Source organism: Gekko japonicus, unplaced genomic scaffold, assembly GCF_001447785.1.
Source record: "Gekko japonicus isolate JY-2015 unplaced genomic scaffold, Gekko_japonicus_V1.1 scaffold1203, whole genome shotgun sequence".
Taxonomy (NCBI): Eukaryota; Metazoa; Chordata; class Lepidosauria; order Squamata; family Gekkonidae; genus Gekko; species Gekko japonicus.
The window spans coordinates 351,174-366,685 of NW_015174878.1; the positions used below are offsets into that span (position 1 = coordinate 351,174).

General features: G+C 46.2%; 2 protein-coding genes across 2 annotated transcripts; one reads left to right on the forward strand and one right to left on the reverse strand.

Moving 5' to 3' along the window:
• On the forward strand, positions 1 to 3,758 carry LOC107121862 (probable peroxisomal membrane protein PEX13). The gene is made up of 2 exons (XM_015424871.1): positions 1 to 63; positions 2,855 to 3,758. The coding sequence occupies exon 2, from the start codon at positions 2,877 to 2,879 to the stop codon at positions 3,378 to 3,380; it is 504 nt and encodes a 167-aa protein (XP_015280357.1). The 5' UTR covers positions 1 to 63; positions 2,855 to 2,876; the 3' UTR covers positions 3,381 to 3,758.
• Positions 3,759 to 9,392: 5,634 nt separating this feature from the next.
• On the reverse strand, positions 9,393 to 12,496 carry LOC107121861 (keratin-associated protein 19-2-like). The gene is made up of 2 exons (XM_015424870.1): positions 12,425 to 12,496; positions 9,393 to 9,926 (listed from the first exon to the last, which is right to left on the reverse strand). The coding sequence occupies exon 2, from the start codon at positions 9,902 to 9,904 to the stop codon at positions 9,473 to 9,475; it is 432 nt and encodes a 143-aa protein (XP_015280356.1). The 5' UTR covers positions 9,905 to 9,926; positions 12,425 to 12,496; the 3' UTR covers positions 9,393 to 9,472.
• Positions 12,497 to 15,512: the final 3,016 nt, after the last annotated feature.

A 15,512-nucleotide genomic window follows, 5' to 3' on the forward strand; every position in this document is an offset into this window, starting at 1 on the left:
GGACGGTCCAACTTCAGTCCATCATCCAACAACCTCACTTGTGCCTCTTTCTTCAGGAACCCGGTAAGTTCCCTTTTGATCCAGTTGCATTAGCACATCTTGAAATACTTCTGTGACGATGACGTTTTTAGTATGTGGTTGCGTCTTGCAAGACAGGCTTCGGTGGTCTTCATTTCTTTCTTTCCTTAAAACACTTCCTGCTCTCCCCCTGTCTTTCTGTGTCTGTCTCTGCCACTCTCTTTCTCTCTCTGTCTGTCTCTCATTTCATGAGAATACTGGCCGCAAGCCTTAAAATAAATACCTGAATTCTTCCTGCTTTGGAACTTTGTGGCCTTGGGTCACAGAGCTATGGCCCCTAAAGTCCACATCCGCTTCCTTCTCCTAACTTTAACCTTTGAAATAATCATGGCAATTAGAATCTTGAATGTTGAACTCCAAACGGGCAATGTGGATTTGAGAAGTAAATTGAAAGGGGTTATTAATAGCATCTGTGTACATATCTTCTGGGTTAGGCGTTAAGACTCTAAGCCTCAACACTCTCTACAGGAAATATGTCCTCTTGAACTCTGCCAGGTGTCTTTGTCTAACATAGGAGCTCATGGGAGGGCAAAAAAACACAGCTTCTCAGAACTGTAGTTAGGCTCAAGAATTGGTACAAATCTGATCAGCGTGGCATAAGAAGTGAGTCCATCAACTTAGGATAAAGACTGATGTGAAGTTCAGGGGGCGCTCAGAACACCTGGATGATAAACTAGTAGACTCCAGGTTAAATAGAGGCTATATTTTGTATGTTGGGGAACGTTGGCCATTTTCCTTTGTGGCCCTCACCCCATGGAATGGCCTCCCTGATGAGGTTAGGAAAGGTCCTACTCTACTGTGCTCTTTTGAAGTATTGGAAGGGCTGTCACTGAGAGGAGGGCAGGGAGCTGTCCCTGTTGGCAGCAGAGGAGAGGACACGCAATAATGGGTCTAAATTAAAGGTGAGAAGGTACCTGGCTGGATGGTAGGAAATGCTTTTTGACAGTCAGAGTCTTGCAATGGTGGAATCAGCTACCAAAGGAAGTAGTGAGCTCCCCTTCACTGGCTGTCTTGAAGCAGCAGCTGGACAAACCCTTGTCAGGGATGCTCTGGGCTGATCCTGCGCTGAGCAGGGGATTGGACTAGATGGCCTGTGTGGCCCCTCCCAACTCTGCGATTCCATGATTATACTGGCTTTCTGCAAACTATGCAAAAGCAGAATAATCCAAGAGGTCTTTTGCAGAGGTACGTAGGACGGTATGGTAACAGAACAGTCAGTTAGTGTCATCGGTCAAGGGACCGTGGCTTTCGCTACTATATTGCTGCCTATCACAGTAAGGATGTTCCAGACTAGGTGGTTTCTACAAAACGTTCAGATGTTTGAGATTTCTGTTTTGTCTTCAGATTTCTGTAGTCAAGACCCTATTGTACTGTTCACTGCAATGTTCATTTCTCACTATACAAGCACTCGTGGGAATTCAATAAAATTAATGAGCATTAGGTTTAGAACAGAAAATAGAAAGTACCTCTTCACCCAAAGAGGAATTAATGTGGAATTCACTGCCACAGGAAGTGGTGGCAGCTACAAGCCTAGGCAGCTTCAAGAGAGGATTAGATAAAGATATGGAGCAGAGGTCCATCAGTGGCTGCTAGCCACAAGGTATAGGTGGAACACTATGTCTGGGGAAGTGATGCCCTGTATTCTTGGTGCCTGAGGAGCAACAGTGGGAGGGCTACTGGAGTTCTAGACCCACTGGTGGACCTCCTGATAACACCTGGGTTTTGGCCACTGTGTGACACAGAGTGTTGGTCTGGATGGGCCACTGGCCTGATCCAACATGGCTTCTTTTACATTCATACAGATGTCCCATCCCATTGATCATACTTGACTCATACTACATAAACCACCTTGAGTCTTACCAAGAAAGGCAAACTACAAATAACCAAATAATAATAGTAATAATATTAGAGCTACCCATCTTAAGGACCACCAAAAGCGAGTACACTGTGTCCCTTCCTTCATTCCCATAGATCCAGATATTATCCAGATATTACACACTGCCGAAGGTGCTGAAAGTTCAGCCAGTTGATAATAACAGGATTAACTATGAGACATGCTACTAAGCATTATTAAGCTATTTTATAGCTCTAAGTTAACACAGCCATTTTAACATAAACCAGGCTGAGCAGGGCCTTCAGCAATGTGTAAGAATGGCCCCTTTGGCTGTTGTCCATTCAGGAAGAATAAGGTGTCAGAGCCACTGGAGCAATCAGTTCCCAACAGCAGTCATTCAGAAAAAGTTTATTGAGACATTAATGGGTCCCAGACTCTTAACGATTCCTTGTTAGAACTGAGGCCAAGCGTGTGAAACACGTAACTATACCTAAATCAAACAGGGTATCAATGGCCCTGGGCCAATCGTACCTAAGCTCAAAGCCCGCCTGAATAACAGCACATAATTTTCAGGGGAAAGAGGATACCAGGGATAGTTAGGTCTCAAGGGTACATGGCCGAGTCAAGACAGATAACAGCATAGAGAGTAGAAACGAAAGTAAACATTCTTGTTCACTCCCCTCCTCCCCAGTCTCCATGACAAACAAGCCCAAGAAGGGGCCAGGATGACATACGGTTAATTTTGGTTGAAGGGCTGAAGAGTGATTTCAATCTGTCAAATGTTGGTGAATCTACTAGCAGGGCCTTGATGAAGGGAAGGGTCTGCAGATATGAAACAAAACAACTAGATTCTTCGATGGTGTAACTTGGTTAGATGTGTGTGAAGCTTCCCCTTCAGAGGCCAAAATCTCCTTACATTTCTTCCATGTTGTTTCATTTCAGATCCAACTCCATCTTAATCAAAATGAGCCTCTACAGACACCAAAGCTACTGGAACCCATGCCGTCGTGGAAGTTTCTCTTCTGGCAGCTGCTATGGAGGTTCCGGCCAACGCATCTCTTATTACCCATCTTATGGCCGTAGCTGCTACCCACAGAGCTGTTATGGAGGTTCCAGCCAACGCATCTCCTATTACCCGTCTTATGGCCGTAGTTGCTACCCACAGAGCTGTTATGGAGGTTCCAGCCAGCGCATCTGCTATTACCCACAGACCTCTTATGGCGGTTATGGCCGTAGCTACTACCCACAGTCCTCCTGGGGTGGTTATGGCTACGGCTATGGCCGGGGTTGTTACCCACAACAATATTACGGGGGCTACGGTTACGGCCGTCGGTATGGATCAGGGTACGGATCCAGGCGTGGCAGCATGTGTTGGGGGTACGGATCCAGGCGCGGCAGCATCTGTTACGAGCCCTGCTACCCTATCAAACGAAGGTACAGCTGCAGCAGCATTGACGGACCCTGCTAAACACCCGAGTGGACTTCTGATGAGATGTTAAACGACAGACCCAATGACTCTCCAGCTGAACTTTTTCTCCCCCCCCCCGAAATGCTGAACACAAAGGAATTCCCATGGTTATTATCGTGCATTCAGCAGTTGTCTAAATGACTCCTATGCCCGCCTCTGCGCACACCATGCTGCCTTTAATGACTGTTTCTCTAATGGACAGTCCGTGCATGTCCATGAAAGCCCAGTGGGTCCCCCCCACCCCAATTCTGCAGGACACCTTGACAATGGATTCACCCTTCAATATTTCCATGCTGTTCTTTGGTTTGAATCCTGCAGTTGCTCATTTTTTGTAATCCAATCTCTGTTCTCAAATTAAAAGCTTGCTTTGCATTAAGATTGCTTTTCTGGATGTCTCTGGTGTATCTTCTCTCTCTCTAGAAGGGCAATGAATGTCTTCCATGGAGGAAAACAGAAGGAGAAGGCAACTGGTTGTGTTTGCAGTCCAGTGAGAGGAAATACTGTGTGAATGGCAGGTGATATTAGGAGGAGGATGGGTTGAAGTTAGGGAATGATGCTCCAATAAAGAAAACTGTGGTTCCTAGTCGACGGGATCAGTCATTCTGAAGCAGTTCCCTTGAAAGAAAGTTTGCCATGACTCTTAGCCTTTTCCTGCAATTGATAGCTTGAGGAAAGTTTTCCATACATTTCAAATCATGATTTGCTGGGCTGCAATCACATCTGTTACCCAAAAGAGACCCATGCCACAGTATGTATATTTAAGCATCCCCACAGGTGCACGTCTTCAACCCTGATTGCAGGCGGTGTTCCCTCTAAGCTGAGTAAGTGCGAGCCAGCTCACAGTTTTTAGCCTCCTGCTCACACATTTTTGCCTTAGCTCAGAAAGGATGGCTCCAGAGCAAACTAATTTATGCAGCAGCCAAGTCGCTCAATAACAACTTTAATGCCAGTAGCTCACAAAGCAGAATTTTTGCTCACAAGACTCCACATCTTGGAGGGAGCATTGGATGCAAGCTGGTGTTTTAGCCTGTGTATTCATAGATGTGAAAAAGCTTCATAGACATGAAAAAGAGAAGAAGACAGGGAAGGAGTCTAATGCTTCACCAGGCAGTCCTTTCAATGTCTTTACCAAGAATTCTAGGAAGAAAAGAAGAGAAAGAAGGTGACTGTTAAGCCAAATCTAAACTGTAAAACACGAGTGGTAGTTGAGAACATAAGAGAAGCCCTGCTGGGTCAGACCAGTGAGGGTCCATCCAGTCCATCATCCCGTCTCACACAGTGGCCTCAACCAGTTCCTCTGGAGGGCCAAGAACAGGGCAGAGAGGCCAAGGCCTTCCCCTGAGGAGAACCTCAGAAGAGCCCTGCTGGGTCAGAGCAGTGAGGGTCCCTCTAGTCCATCATCCCGTCTCACACAGTGGCCTCAACCAGTTCCTCTGGAGGGCCAGCAACAGGGCAGAGGGGCCGAGGCCTTCCCCTCATAAGAACATCAGAAGAGCCCTGCTGGATCAGAACAGTGAGGGTCCATCTAGTCCAGCATCCTGTCTCACACAGGGGCCTCAACCAGTTCCTCTGGAGGGCCAGCAACAGGGCAGAGAGGCCGAGGCCTTCCCCTCATAAGAACATCAGAAGAGCACAAAGGGTCGAGCACTCCGGGAAGCCACTAGCAAGGGAGGGGGGAAAGGGAAATATGGGTATTGGATAAGTGAAAGCCAATGTTAAATGTGATATTATATCCAAAAAATAAAAGTTTTGTACCAAAAAAAAAAAAAGAACATCAGAAGAGCCCTGCTGGATCAGAACAGTGAGGGTCCATCTAGTCCAGCATCCCATCTCACACAGTGGTCAACCAGTTCCTCTGGAGGGCCAACAAACAGGGCAGAGAGGCTGAGGTCTTCCCCTGATGTTGCGTCCTTTCTCTGATATTCAGAGGTTTAATGCCTGTTAATGTGGAGGTCCCCCTCCATCACCATGGCTAGTAGCCATCAATAGACCTATTATCCATTAATCTATCTATCCCCCTTTTAAAGCTCATTATTCCAGTGGCCATCACTACACCCTCTGGCAACAAATCCCACATTTTGACCACTCTCTGTGTAAAGTACTATTTCCTTTTCTCCATCCTGGTCCTACTGCCCATCAGCTTCACTGGATGCCCTCGAGTTCTAGTATTTGGGGAGAGGGAGATTCCCCCCCCCCTTTTGTCCACTCTCTCCACCCCATGCATGATTTTTGCAAACCTCTATCATGCCCCTGTGTGTTGTCTCTTTTTCTAAACTGAAAAGTCCCAGACTCTTCAGTCTTTCCTCAGAGGAAAGATGCTCCAACCCCCTCATCATCTTGGTTGCCCTGCGCTGTAGAATGATAGCAATTCATTCATGTTTAGTGTAGTGGTTGAATGCGAGAACTCTAATCTGGGAGAACCGGGTTTGATTCCTCAACTCCTCCGCTTGCAGCTGCTGGATGACCTTGGGCAAGCCATAGTTCTGACAAGAGCTGTACTTGAAAGGGCAGTTCTTGAAAGAGCTCTCTCAGCCCCACCTACCTCACAGGGTGTCTGTTGTGGGGAGGGGAAGGGAAAGGAAAGGAGTTCGTAAGCCACTCTGAGACTCCGAGTGAATGGCAGGGTATAAATCCAATCTCCTCCTCCCCCTCCTCCTCCTCTTCTTCTTCTGGTTTTCAGAATGATTCTGGCCAGGCCTGATTCAGATACAGGTGTGGATTTTTTTAAAATAGCATTTTATTGAGTTTTATATATCTTTACATCCTGTATTACTTGTTAGTGGTATACAGTATCTTTCAACAGCAGGTGTGGATTTAAGAGCTCCTGGGTGTCTAGATAGCTTTCCTAGATGAGATTATTTAATTCCTGGAAAGAGGTAGGGCTCAAGAATATTTTTGTTTCATTATGAGTACTATGCAATTAGAGGATCCTTGATTCCATTTTAACCGTTTATTGCAACATAGCTGTTTGCCTCTGTAACACGGACTACTCAAAAGAAAATGATGCCATCTATTATTGCCCCATAGTTAATTAAAGGGGAGCCATCATACGAGCCCATAAAATATCTTACCAAAGATAAGCCTGGCATAGACAAGGAACTTCTCGTCTCACACAAGTTCTGAATCAGTTCAGCTTCCCATGTTTATACAATTTTAAAACCATCTCCTAAAATAGCAAGCTGTCCCGCTTGGTGAAGTTATCAGTGTTCGGATGTCTTCTCAGATTACATTAAAACGGTTAGTTCATTCTTGCAGCTTTTTCAACGCAACAGAGGCCAAGTTCAGATGGGCAGTTTGCCCCGATATAGGTGCATGTGAGGAATGTTTCACAAGTGGATTAAATGGGGCGTTCACACAGGAACATCTATCCAGCATTCCCCACCGATACTCAACCTATCTTGGTGAAAGTGGTAGAAAACCCTGGAAAGCGCAATCATCCCGTGTCCGTCCTGCACCAACAAAGTGTCAACGCCAAAACCACATTTTTCTTGTGCGGTTATGTGCATAAACTCATATCTCCAGATTATCCATAAAGAAAGTCGTGCCTTACAGCCGTGCCTCCGGGCCAACAGTGTGAACGCTCCCTTGGGCCTCCTCCCGGTATTCTCCAACATCAGTCGCTGCAGTGTGAACAGGAAAAGTCGGAACAGTGTGTTGTGTCATCTGCAAATTTAGCCACTTCACTGCTTACTCTGAACTCCATATCATTAATAGACAAATTTAAAAGCATCAGGCCGAGTAGTGATCCCTGCGGTACCCCACTGCTTAGCACCCTCCACTGAGAAAATTTCCCATTTATACTCAATCTCTGTTTCCTATTAATTAGCCAGTTTTTTATCCACAAAAGGACTTGTCCTTTTATCCCGTGACTATTGAGCTTACTTAGGAGCCTTTGATGAGGAACTTTTTCAAAAGCTTTCTGGAAGTCAAGGTAAACAACATCTATTGGGTCCCCCTTGTCCACGAGTTTGTTCAGTCCCTCAAAGAACACTAACAGGTTAGTGAGACAAGATCTTCCCTGACAGAACCCACACACAAAACAAAGGTTTTGTTCATCAGTGTGCCTACAATTTTTTCCCTAATAACAGTTTCCACCAACTTACCCGGTATCTACGTCAGACTGACTGGCCTGTAATTTCCCTGATCTCCTCTGGAACCCTTTTTAAAGATGTGAGTGATATTAGTTGAGTGAATGGCTGTAATTACTGCCTGTAATTTTCTGGATCTCCTCTGGAACCCTTTTTTTAAAGATGGGAGTGACTGGCTGAGGGGATTAGAGCTCCTGGCAGACCTTGAGTGCAGGGTTTTTATTCCAGTCCAACCCTCTCCTATTTGAGAGCCAGTTCGGTGTAGTGGTTAAGAGTGCAGACTCTAATCTGGGAGAGAAGGGTTTGATTCCCCACATGCAGCTGCTGGCATGACTTTGGGTCAGTCACAAGTTCTCTCAGAGCTGTTCTCTCAAGAGCAGTTCTCTCAAGAGCTCTCTCAGCCCCACCTACCTCACAGGGTGTCTGTTGTGGGGAGGGGAAGGGAAAGGAGATTATAAACTGCTCTGAGACTCTGAGTGAAGGGTGGGTATAACTCTCTCTCTCTCTCCTTCTATTAGGCCAACTCTACTGCTTTGGCAGCCTCACATTTGGTTCTAGCTTACCCTCCCACCATTCCTTGGCTCTCTGCTTGGTGCATTGTAAGTTTTTGGATCTCCTTAGGTAAAGGTAAAGGCTTCCCTTGCTCAAAAGCCAGTCAAAATGCAACTCAAGGGATGCGGTGCTCATCTCCGTTTCCAAACCGAAGAGCCAGCGCTGTCCAGAGACATTTCCGTGGTCATGTGACTGGCATGACTAGATGCCAAGGCACACGGAATGCTGTTACCTTCCCACCAAAGCGGTAACTATTTACTCACTTGCAATTTCTTGCTTTTGAACTGCTAGGTTGGCAGGAGCTGGGACCAGAGACAGGAGCTCACTCCGTCACGTGGTACTCGGGTCTCGAACTGCTGAACTACCAACCTTCCAGTCTGCAGTTCAGCATCTTAACTCCTGCTGGCACCTGGTATTTTTGGCCACTATGTGACAGAGTGTTGGACTGGATGGGCCTTTGGCCTGATCCAACATTGGCTTCTCTGATGTTCTTAGATGGTCTGATCCAACAGGGAGCTATTGAGTCATATTTCTCTCCCATCTTCCCATGAGCCTCCCATGATATCTTTTAAAGCTGACATACCATTTCATGTTCTCTTGCTCCACAGACTATCCATCCACTCATTACAATTTCTTCAAGAGGAGGATATGGACGGCAGTCTTCATTAACACACACGACTACATAGAGAGAAGCTGTGATTTCCAGTTTGGTGCAGTGGTTAAGTGAGCGGACTCTAATCTGGGAGAAGCGGGTTTGATTCCCCACTCCTCCACTTGCACCTGGCTGGATGACCTTGGGCAAGCCATAGTTCTGATAAGAGCTGTTCTTGAAGAAGAGCAGTTTCTGTCAAGAGCTCTCTCAGCCCCACCTACCTCACAGGGTGTCTGTTGTGGGGAGGGGAAGGGAAAGGAGTCTGTAAGCCGCTCTGAAACTCCTTTGGGTAGTGAAGAGTGGTGTATAAATCCAATCTCTTCTTCTCTTCTTCTTTTCCCTCTCAGCCCCCCCCCGCCCCCCAATATCTCCCTAACAAGAATTGGGCATCAGGAATGGATAACCAGAGAAACCAGAAAGACATTTGTGATGCAAAGCAAGTTTTTAATCTGAGAGCAGAAAGTGGATTGCGGCACAGAGGGACAGCAGGCTTCAGTCAGAATGACAAAACCCAGATGGAACGTGGAAAGATGTTTCAATTGTCCAGGTGTCCCGCAGGAGATTAAAAGGATATAACAGGAACCGGTGGGCTTTCGTAGACACTCAGGTAGTGTCCATTAGAAAGTTATTCATCAGAGGCAGAGTGCAAGGTGAGCAAAGGCAGGCCTAGGGGTGATTTATAGAAGTGCTGAACACACGATGATAACCATTGGACTTCTTCGGGGGGGGGGGGAGTTCATCCGGAGAGTCGTCGAGTCCATGTTTCCTTTTAGCATCTCACTGGAATGTCCCTCCAGATCTTAGCAGGGTCCGTCAATGCTGCTGCAGCTGTACCTTCGTTTGAGAGGGTAGCAGCCGCCAGAACTGTAGCCATAGGGCTCGTAACAGATGCTGCCACGCCTGGATCCATACCCCCAAGACATGCTGCCACGCCTGGATCCGTACCCCCATCCATACCTACGACCGTAGAGGCCACCGTAACCGTAACCTCCATAATTTTGTTGTGGGTAATAACCTCGGCCATACCCATAACCACCACAGTAGAGGGGTGGCATGTAGCTACGGCCATAACCACCCCAGTAGGTCTGCGGGTAGTAGCTACGGCCATAACCGCTGTAAGAGGTCTGCGGGTAGTAGCAGATGCGTTGGCCGGAACCTCCATAGTAGCTGCCAGAAGAGAAGCTTCCACGACGGCATGGGTCCCAGTAGCTTTGGTGTCTGTAGAGGCTCATTTTGATTAAGATGGAGTCGGATCTGAAATGAAACAACATGGAAGAAATGGTGAAGTGCCTTTGGGCACTGAGCTGGAAACTTTGCACACCTCTAATGACGTTGCCCCATGGAACAATTCACGGTTACTCTGCTCATCTCCACTGGCATTTCCCTTCACCTGCTAGGAGATCCTCCATCATTCCATCGATTGAAATAACTCCTCAGCCCTTCAGCCTAAATGAACCTTGTTTCCATTGCACACGCAACAGCCGGAGGGGCCACTCTTACACGTCGCTGACGGCCCTGCTCTGCCTGCTTTGCTTCAAATTAGTTGAGCTAATTTATTTATTTATTTTATAAAACAGTTTAAGAATGTTTCATGACAAGTCCACGGTGGATCCTTTCGTTATAAAGTGGCTAGAAGTTCAACAGGATTGACAGTATTTGATCATCTGGACAAGCAGCCACAGGGAAAATGGAAAAGAAGCTGTGTGTAGCATGCCTATTTCCAGGGCTATTTTTGGGCAGGAACGCACAGGAATGGAGTTCCGGCTGGCTCTCGAGTTGGCCACGCCCAGCAAAAACTCATTAGCATAATAGGCCACACTCAACAGCAGGAACTCATTAGGATTGGCTACATTAGGGGTGTGTGGCCTAACATGCAAAGGAGTTCCTGCTACAAAAAAAAAAAAAAAAACCCTGGGTTTTGACAACAAACAAGGTAAACAGAATAAGAAGCAAAAGGTGGGTGTGGCTGGATGACCACACTTCTGGTAATGTGGGGGTGTGGCCTAATATGCTAATGAACTTATCTGTTAGGGTGTGGCCTAATATGCTAATGTGTTTCTGCTGTTGGGTGTGACCTATTATGCTAATAAGTTCCTGCTGGGCTTTTTCTACAAAAAAAGCCCTGCCTATTTCCAATACACCCCAACATTTATAATGTAGATTTTGTTTAACCAAGAATCTACTACATTATTGTCCAGTTGTTGTGAGTGACTCCAGAACTACACACAGTGACTCAGGAAACCTCATCCCCTGCCACATATTTTATTTTTTTATTTTTATTTTTATTTATTTTATTCGGCTTTTATCCCGCCCTCCCCTGCATAGCAGGCTCAGGGCGGGTTACATCAATTTTGATAAAATAAAGTCTATACATTCATACAATTAAAACACTAATAAAATACCACCATGGCCTTCATCCAGAGCCGTTGTCATGGACATCAAAACGTCACAGATGCCAACTCTAATATGCAGATCTGACCCGTTGAGTGGAGGCCCAGTAAAGAGAGAGGAACACCCCTCGCTCTAATTAAAAGCCTGGCGGAAGAGCTCCGTATTACAGGCCCTGCGGAACTGTAAAAGGTCCCGCAGGGCCCTGATTCTCATATGGGAGCTCATTCCACTCCAGGTGAGGTGGACGTCCCTGGGGCCAGGGACCATGAGAAGATGTTGATTGGCAGATCGTAAAGCCCTTCAGGTCTCGCAGATATGCTAGACTTTAAGGTGCTCCTGGACTCTTGCTCTTTTCTACTGCTACAAACAGACTAGCATGGCCATCTTGATCTACCTGAAGAAGAGAGCAGTGACTCACAAAAGCTCATCCCCCACAACAGATTTTTGTTAATCTTCAAGGTGCTCCTGGACTCTCGTTCTTTTATGCTGCTATAGACCGACTGACATGGCTACCCATCTTGATCTGTCTGAAGAAGTGAGCAGTAAATCCTGAAAGCTCATCCCCTGCCATAAATTTTGTTGGTCTTGAAGGTGCTCCTGGATTCTTGCTGTTTTCCACTGCTACAGACAGACTAACAAGACTCCCCATCTCGATCTACACATACTGCTGATCTTCATTATGCCAGCTTTCATCCTCTCAATTGTCACATAGGTCAGAAGATTAAAGTTAGGAAAGGATGGGACTGTTAACTTTGATACTGTAGCTTAACGGTAGAAGTTCGCCCAATTCCCAAGCAGGAAAAAAAATTCGGAACTTATTTTAAGGAGCTGCAGTGGCTCAAGTGGTTAAGATGCTGAACTGCAGGCTGTGGAAGGTCAGTAGTTCAGCAGTTCGAGACCCGAGTTACCGCATGACGGATTGAGCTACCGTCTCTGGCCCCAGCTCCTGCCAACCTAGCAGTTCGAAAGCAAGAAATTGCAGGTAGATAAATAGCTACCACTGCGGTGGTTAGGTAACAGCATTCCGTGTGCCTTGGTGTTTAGTCATGCCGGCCACATGACCACAGAAACGTCTTTGGACAGCGCTGGCTCTTTGGCTTTGAAACGGAGATGAGCACCGCAAGCCTAGAGTCGGATTCGACTGGCTTTCGAGCAAGGGAACCTTTACCTTTACCTTTAGCCAACTTCTCATGACATTAGAGAGAGAAAGAGAGAGAGAGAGAAAGAGAGAGAAGAAAACATTGAAAAGAAGGAATAAACCAAGGCCACAGGGACCTGTTTTGCAAGATCCAACACATTTTTTAAAAAAAAGTCAAAAAAGGCATTTGAAGATACACTAAGTCGGTCAAATTGGAACTTACTTGACTTTCTGAAGACTGAGCAGTTCAGGTGAAGCTGTTCGAGAGATGAAGATGGACTGTCCTTTTATACTGTCACCGGGAGACTCTTTTGCTTATGGCCCATCCTTCCATAAGCCATTTTTTAAAAATAATACTAATTAATTATCAACCCAGTTATGTCACACCATCAGTCACACAGATGCAATGTCTTAATCACCTTAATTGCCCTCCCTCCCTCCGTCAAGGTTATTATCCTATCAACGGAATCTTAGCATCTAAAACGGGTCAACACCTTCCTGTTCTCTTTCATACTAACAAGCTTTTGAATAAGTTGAACACCTACTTCAGAATGTGCAATTTTGGATACCCATTCAGCGTGTTGTTGCACAAGTTCAGGCTGACACGGGAAATAATTTAGGAGAGTTGTAAATGCCCACTGGTGACCTCTGGCTTCTTGTGGACCATGCTTTGAACAATGCAACCATAAGAACATAAGAGAAGCCAATGTTGGATCAAGCCAATGGCCCATCTAGTCCAACACTCTGTCACACAGCGGCCAAAAATACCAGGTGCCATCAGGAGGTCCAGCAGTGGGGCCAGGACACTAGAAGACTTCACACTGTTGCCCCCCCCCAAAGCACCAAGAATACAGAACATTCCTTGCCCCAGACCGAGAGTTCCTTAGAACATAAGGGAAGCCAATGTGGGATCAGGCCAATGGCCCATCCAGTCCAACACTCTGTCACACAGTGGCCAAAAATACCAGGTGCCATCTGGAGGTCCAGCAGTGGGGCCAGGACACTAGAAGCCCTCCCACTGTTGCCCCCCCCAAGCACCAAGAATACAGAGCATCACTTGCCCCAGACCGAGAGTTCCTATCTATACCTTGTGGCTAATAGCCACTGATGGACCTCTGCTCCAGATGATTATCTAATTCATAATTCCCAATGTTACATTTGGTGCATAGACATTTCTTATCCATTTTGATCATAATAGGTATTTCCATGTTGGAGAATGTAAATTTTGTTTGAGAGTAATTTTGTCCAAGGCTACTATGTAAGATGGGGGACAGAAAGTTTTGACTCAGGTTTTCATTTCCAAAACAGCAAACAATGACCTTTCACCAGTGGGACAGACAGCCAAATGTTGCTGGCCAAGGAGTGACATCTCCTTACAACCCATCTACACTGGTTCCCCATTTGATATTACAGTATTACGAAGTGAATTCCCTACCTTGTGCAGGGGGTTGGACTAGATGACCCTGGAGGTCCCTTCCAACTCCATGATTCTATGATGTCACCAGTGTTCCCTCTAAGCTGAGTTAGTGTGAGCTATCTCACAGTTTTTTTAGCCTCCAGCTCACAGATTTTTACCTTAGCTCAGGAAGGATGGCTCCAGAGCAAACTAATTTATGCAGCAGCCAAATTGCTTGCTCACAACTTTAATGCCAGTAGCTCACACAGTAGAATTTTTGCTCACAAGACTCCACAGCTTCGAGGGAGGATTGGTTGTCACATCCAGCTGTGTGGTCATAAGAGATGTCATGCATCAACACAACTCTGTAGCAATCCCCAGAATCTCTAAATCATAGAGATTTTGGGGATGGAGCAAGCATTGAAGGATGTGTAACATCAGTTCCAGTTACATAGGAGAGACTGTGTCTCAGTGGAAGAGCCACTCCTTGGCAGGGGTCATTTTGTAGAAAAAGAGGTGCAGGAGCTCATTAACACAACTCATTAGCATAACTTATTTGCATATGCCATACCCCTGACATCACTGGAAGTGTGTCTGAAGGCAACACCCACCGCTCCGGCTCCACTGGACTGTTTTGGATTGGTAGCTAGTGGGGGGGGGGATGTGCAGATCTGTCCTCACAGAGGAGGGAGAGCTTGTACCTGAATAAAACTTGGTCTTAAAGGTGCCACTGGATTGTTTTGGACTGGGGGGCCAGGGGGGGCTCTGCAACTTACCTGGCTGCTTCTTGCTCTGACTGAGGGCTGCTGGGAGCAGGGTGTGTGGCTTTTTGCATGTGCCCGCCCCCTGGCCTCTTTACTTCCAGAGCTCTGCTTCTGTGCACTCCTGCAGGAAATGACCCGTGCTCCTTGGGATCTGCAGTTGAAAGGACAAGAGGCCCCTCTGCTTGGCATGCGGAAGGTCCCAGGTTCAATCCCCAGCATCTCCAGTTAAAAGGACCAGGCAGGAGGTGATGGGAAAAATCTCTGCCTGAGACCGTGGAGAGCTGCTGGTAGTCTGAGAAGACAACACTGACTTTAGCTTCTAAGATCTAACGAAGTCAGGCTAGCCTAGGCCATCCAGAGTATCCTCTCGATTTGCAGATAGGTTTCCAATCTTTTCAGCCTGAATCCTTAACCCATACTAATCTGGAATTAGTTAGTGCCTAACTAATGCCCAATGGAGCAGATCTATTTCAGTTTCCTCCACCAGCATTATCCAGTCATGGAGATGACAGCTCCCTAATTGGAAATGTGGGTGGGAGAAAGATAAGTATTTTCATCTGAAAAGGCTTAAAAAAATATTTTTTTTGCCTCAGTTGCTTAGAAATGACATGCAATATAACATAAGTGATGTCTTAGAAGTGTGAAGTGACATTAATCAGCAACTAAGAAGAAGAAGAAGAAGACCCAGTTGAGCTCTGAGCAGGAGCAGGAGACAGAGCTGCTATAGGGGTGAGTGTTTTTTTACTTGCTTTCAGCTGAGGGGATTCAGCTGAGGATATTGTGCGGGAGGACTGTGTTTGGGAGTGTGTGAAAGTGATTAGAGTTGTTGCAGAATCCTGGCTGATTGAGAGAGGGAGAGGAAAGGGCATTGTTTGACTGGGATTGACTGTAGTTCAGTATTTAAGAAAGCACCTTGCCAGAGGCACGAGCCTCTGGCGGGGGGCCAAAAGGAAACTTAACACTGGGAGTTTGTTATCGCCCACCGGATCAAAAGATAGAGGAGGATTATAAAATGATGAATGAATTAAAGATAGCAGCTAGACAAAAACACTGTGTCGTAATAGGTGATTTTAACTACCCACACATTGATTGGGTCAATATGTGTTCTAGTCGAGAGAAAGAGATTGAGTTTCTAGACACTCTAAATGACT

What these genes read in the sequence shown, in the direction of transcription:
- LOC107121862 (XM_015424871.1), top strand. Translation starts at nt 2,877, where the DNA reads ATGAGCCTCTACAGACACCAAAGCTACTGGAACCCATGCCGTCGTGGA.
- LOC107121861 (XM_015424870.1), bottom strand. Translation starts at nt 9,904, where the DNA reads ATGAGCCTCTACAGACACCAAAGCTACTGGGACCCATGCCGTCGTGGA.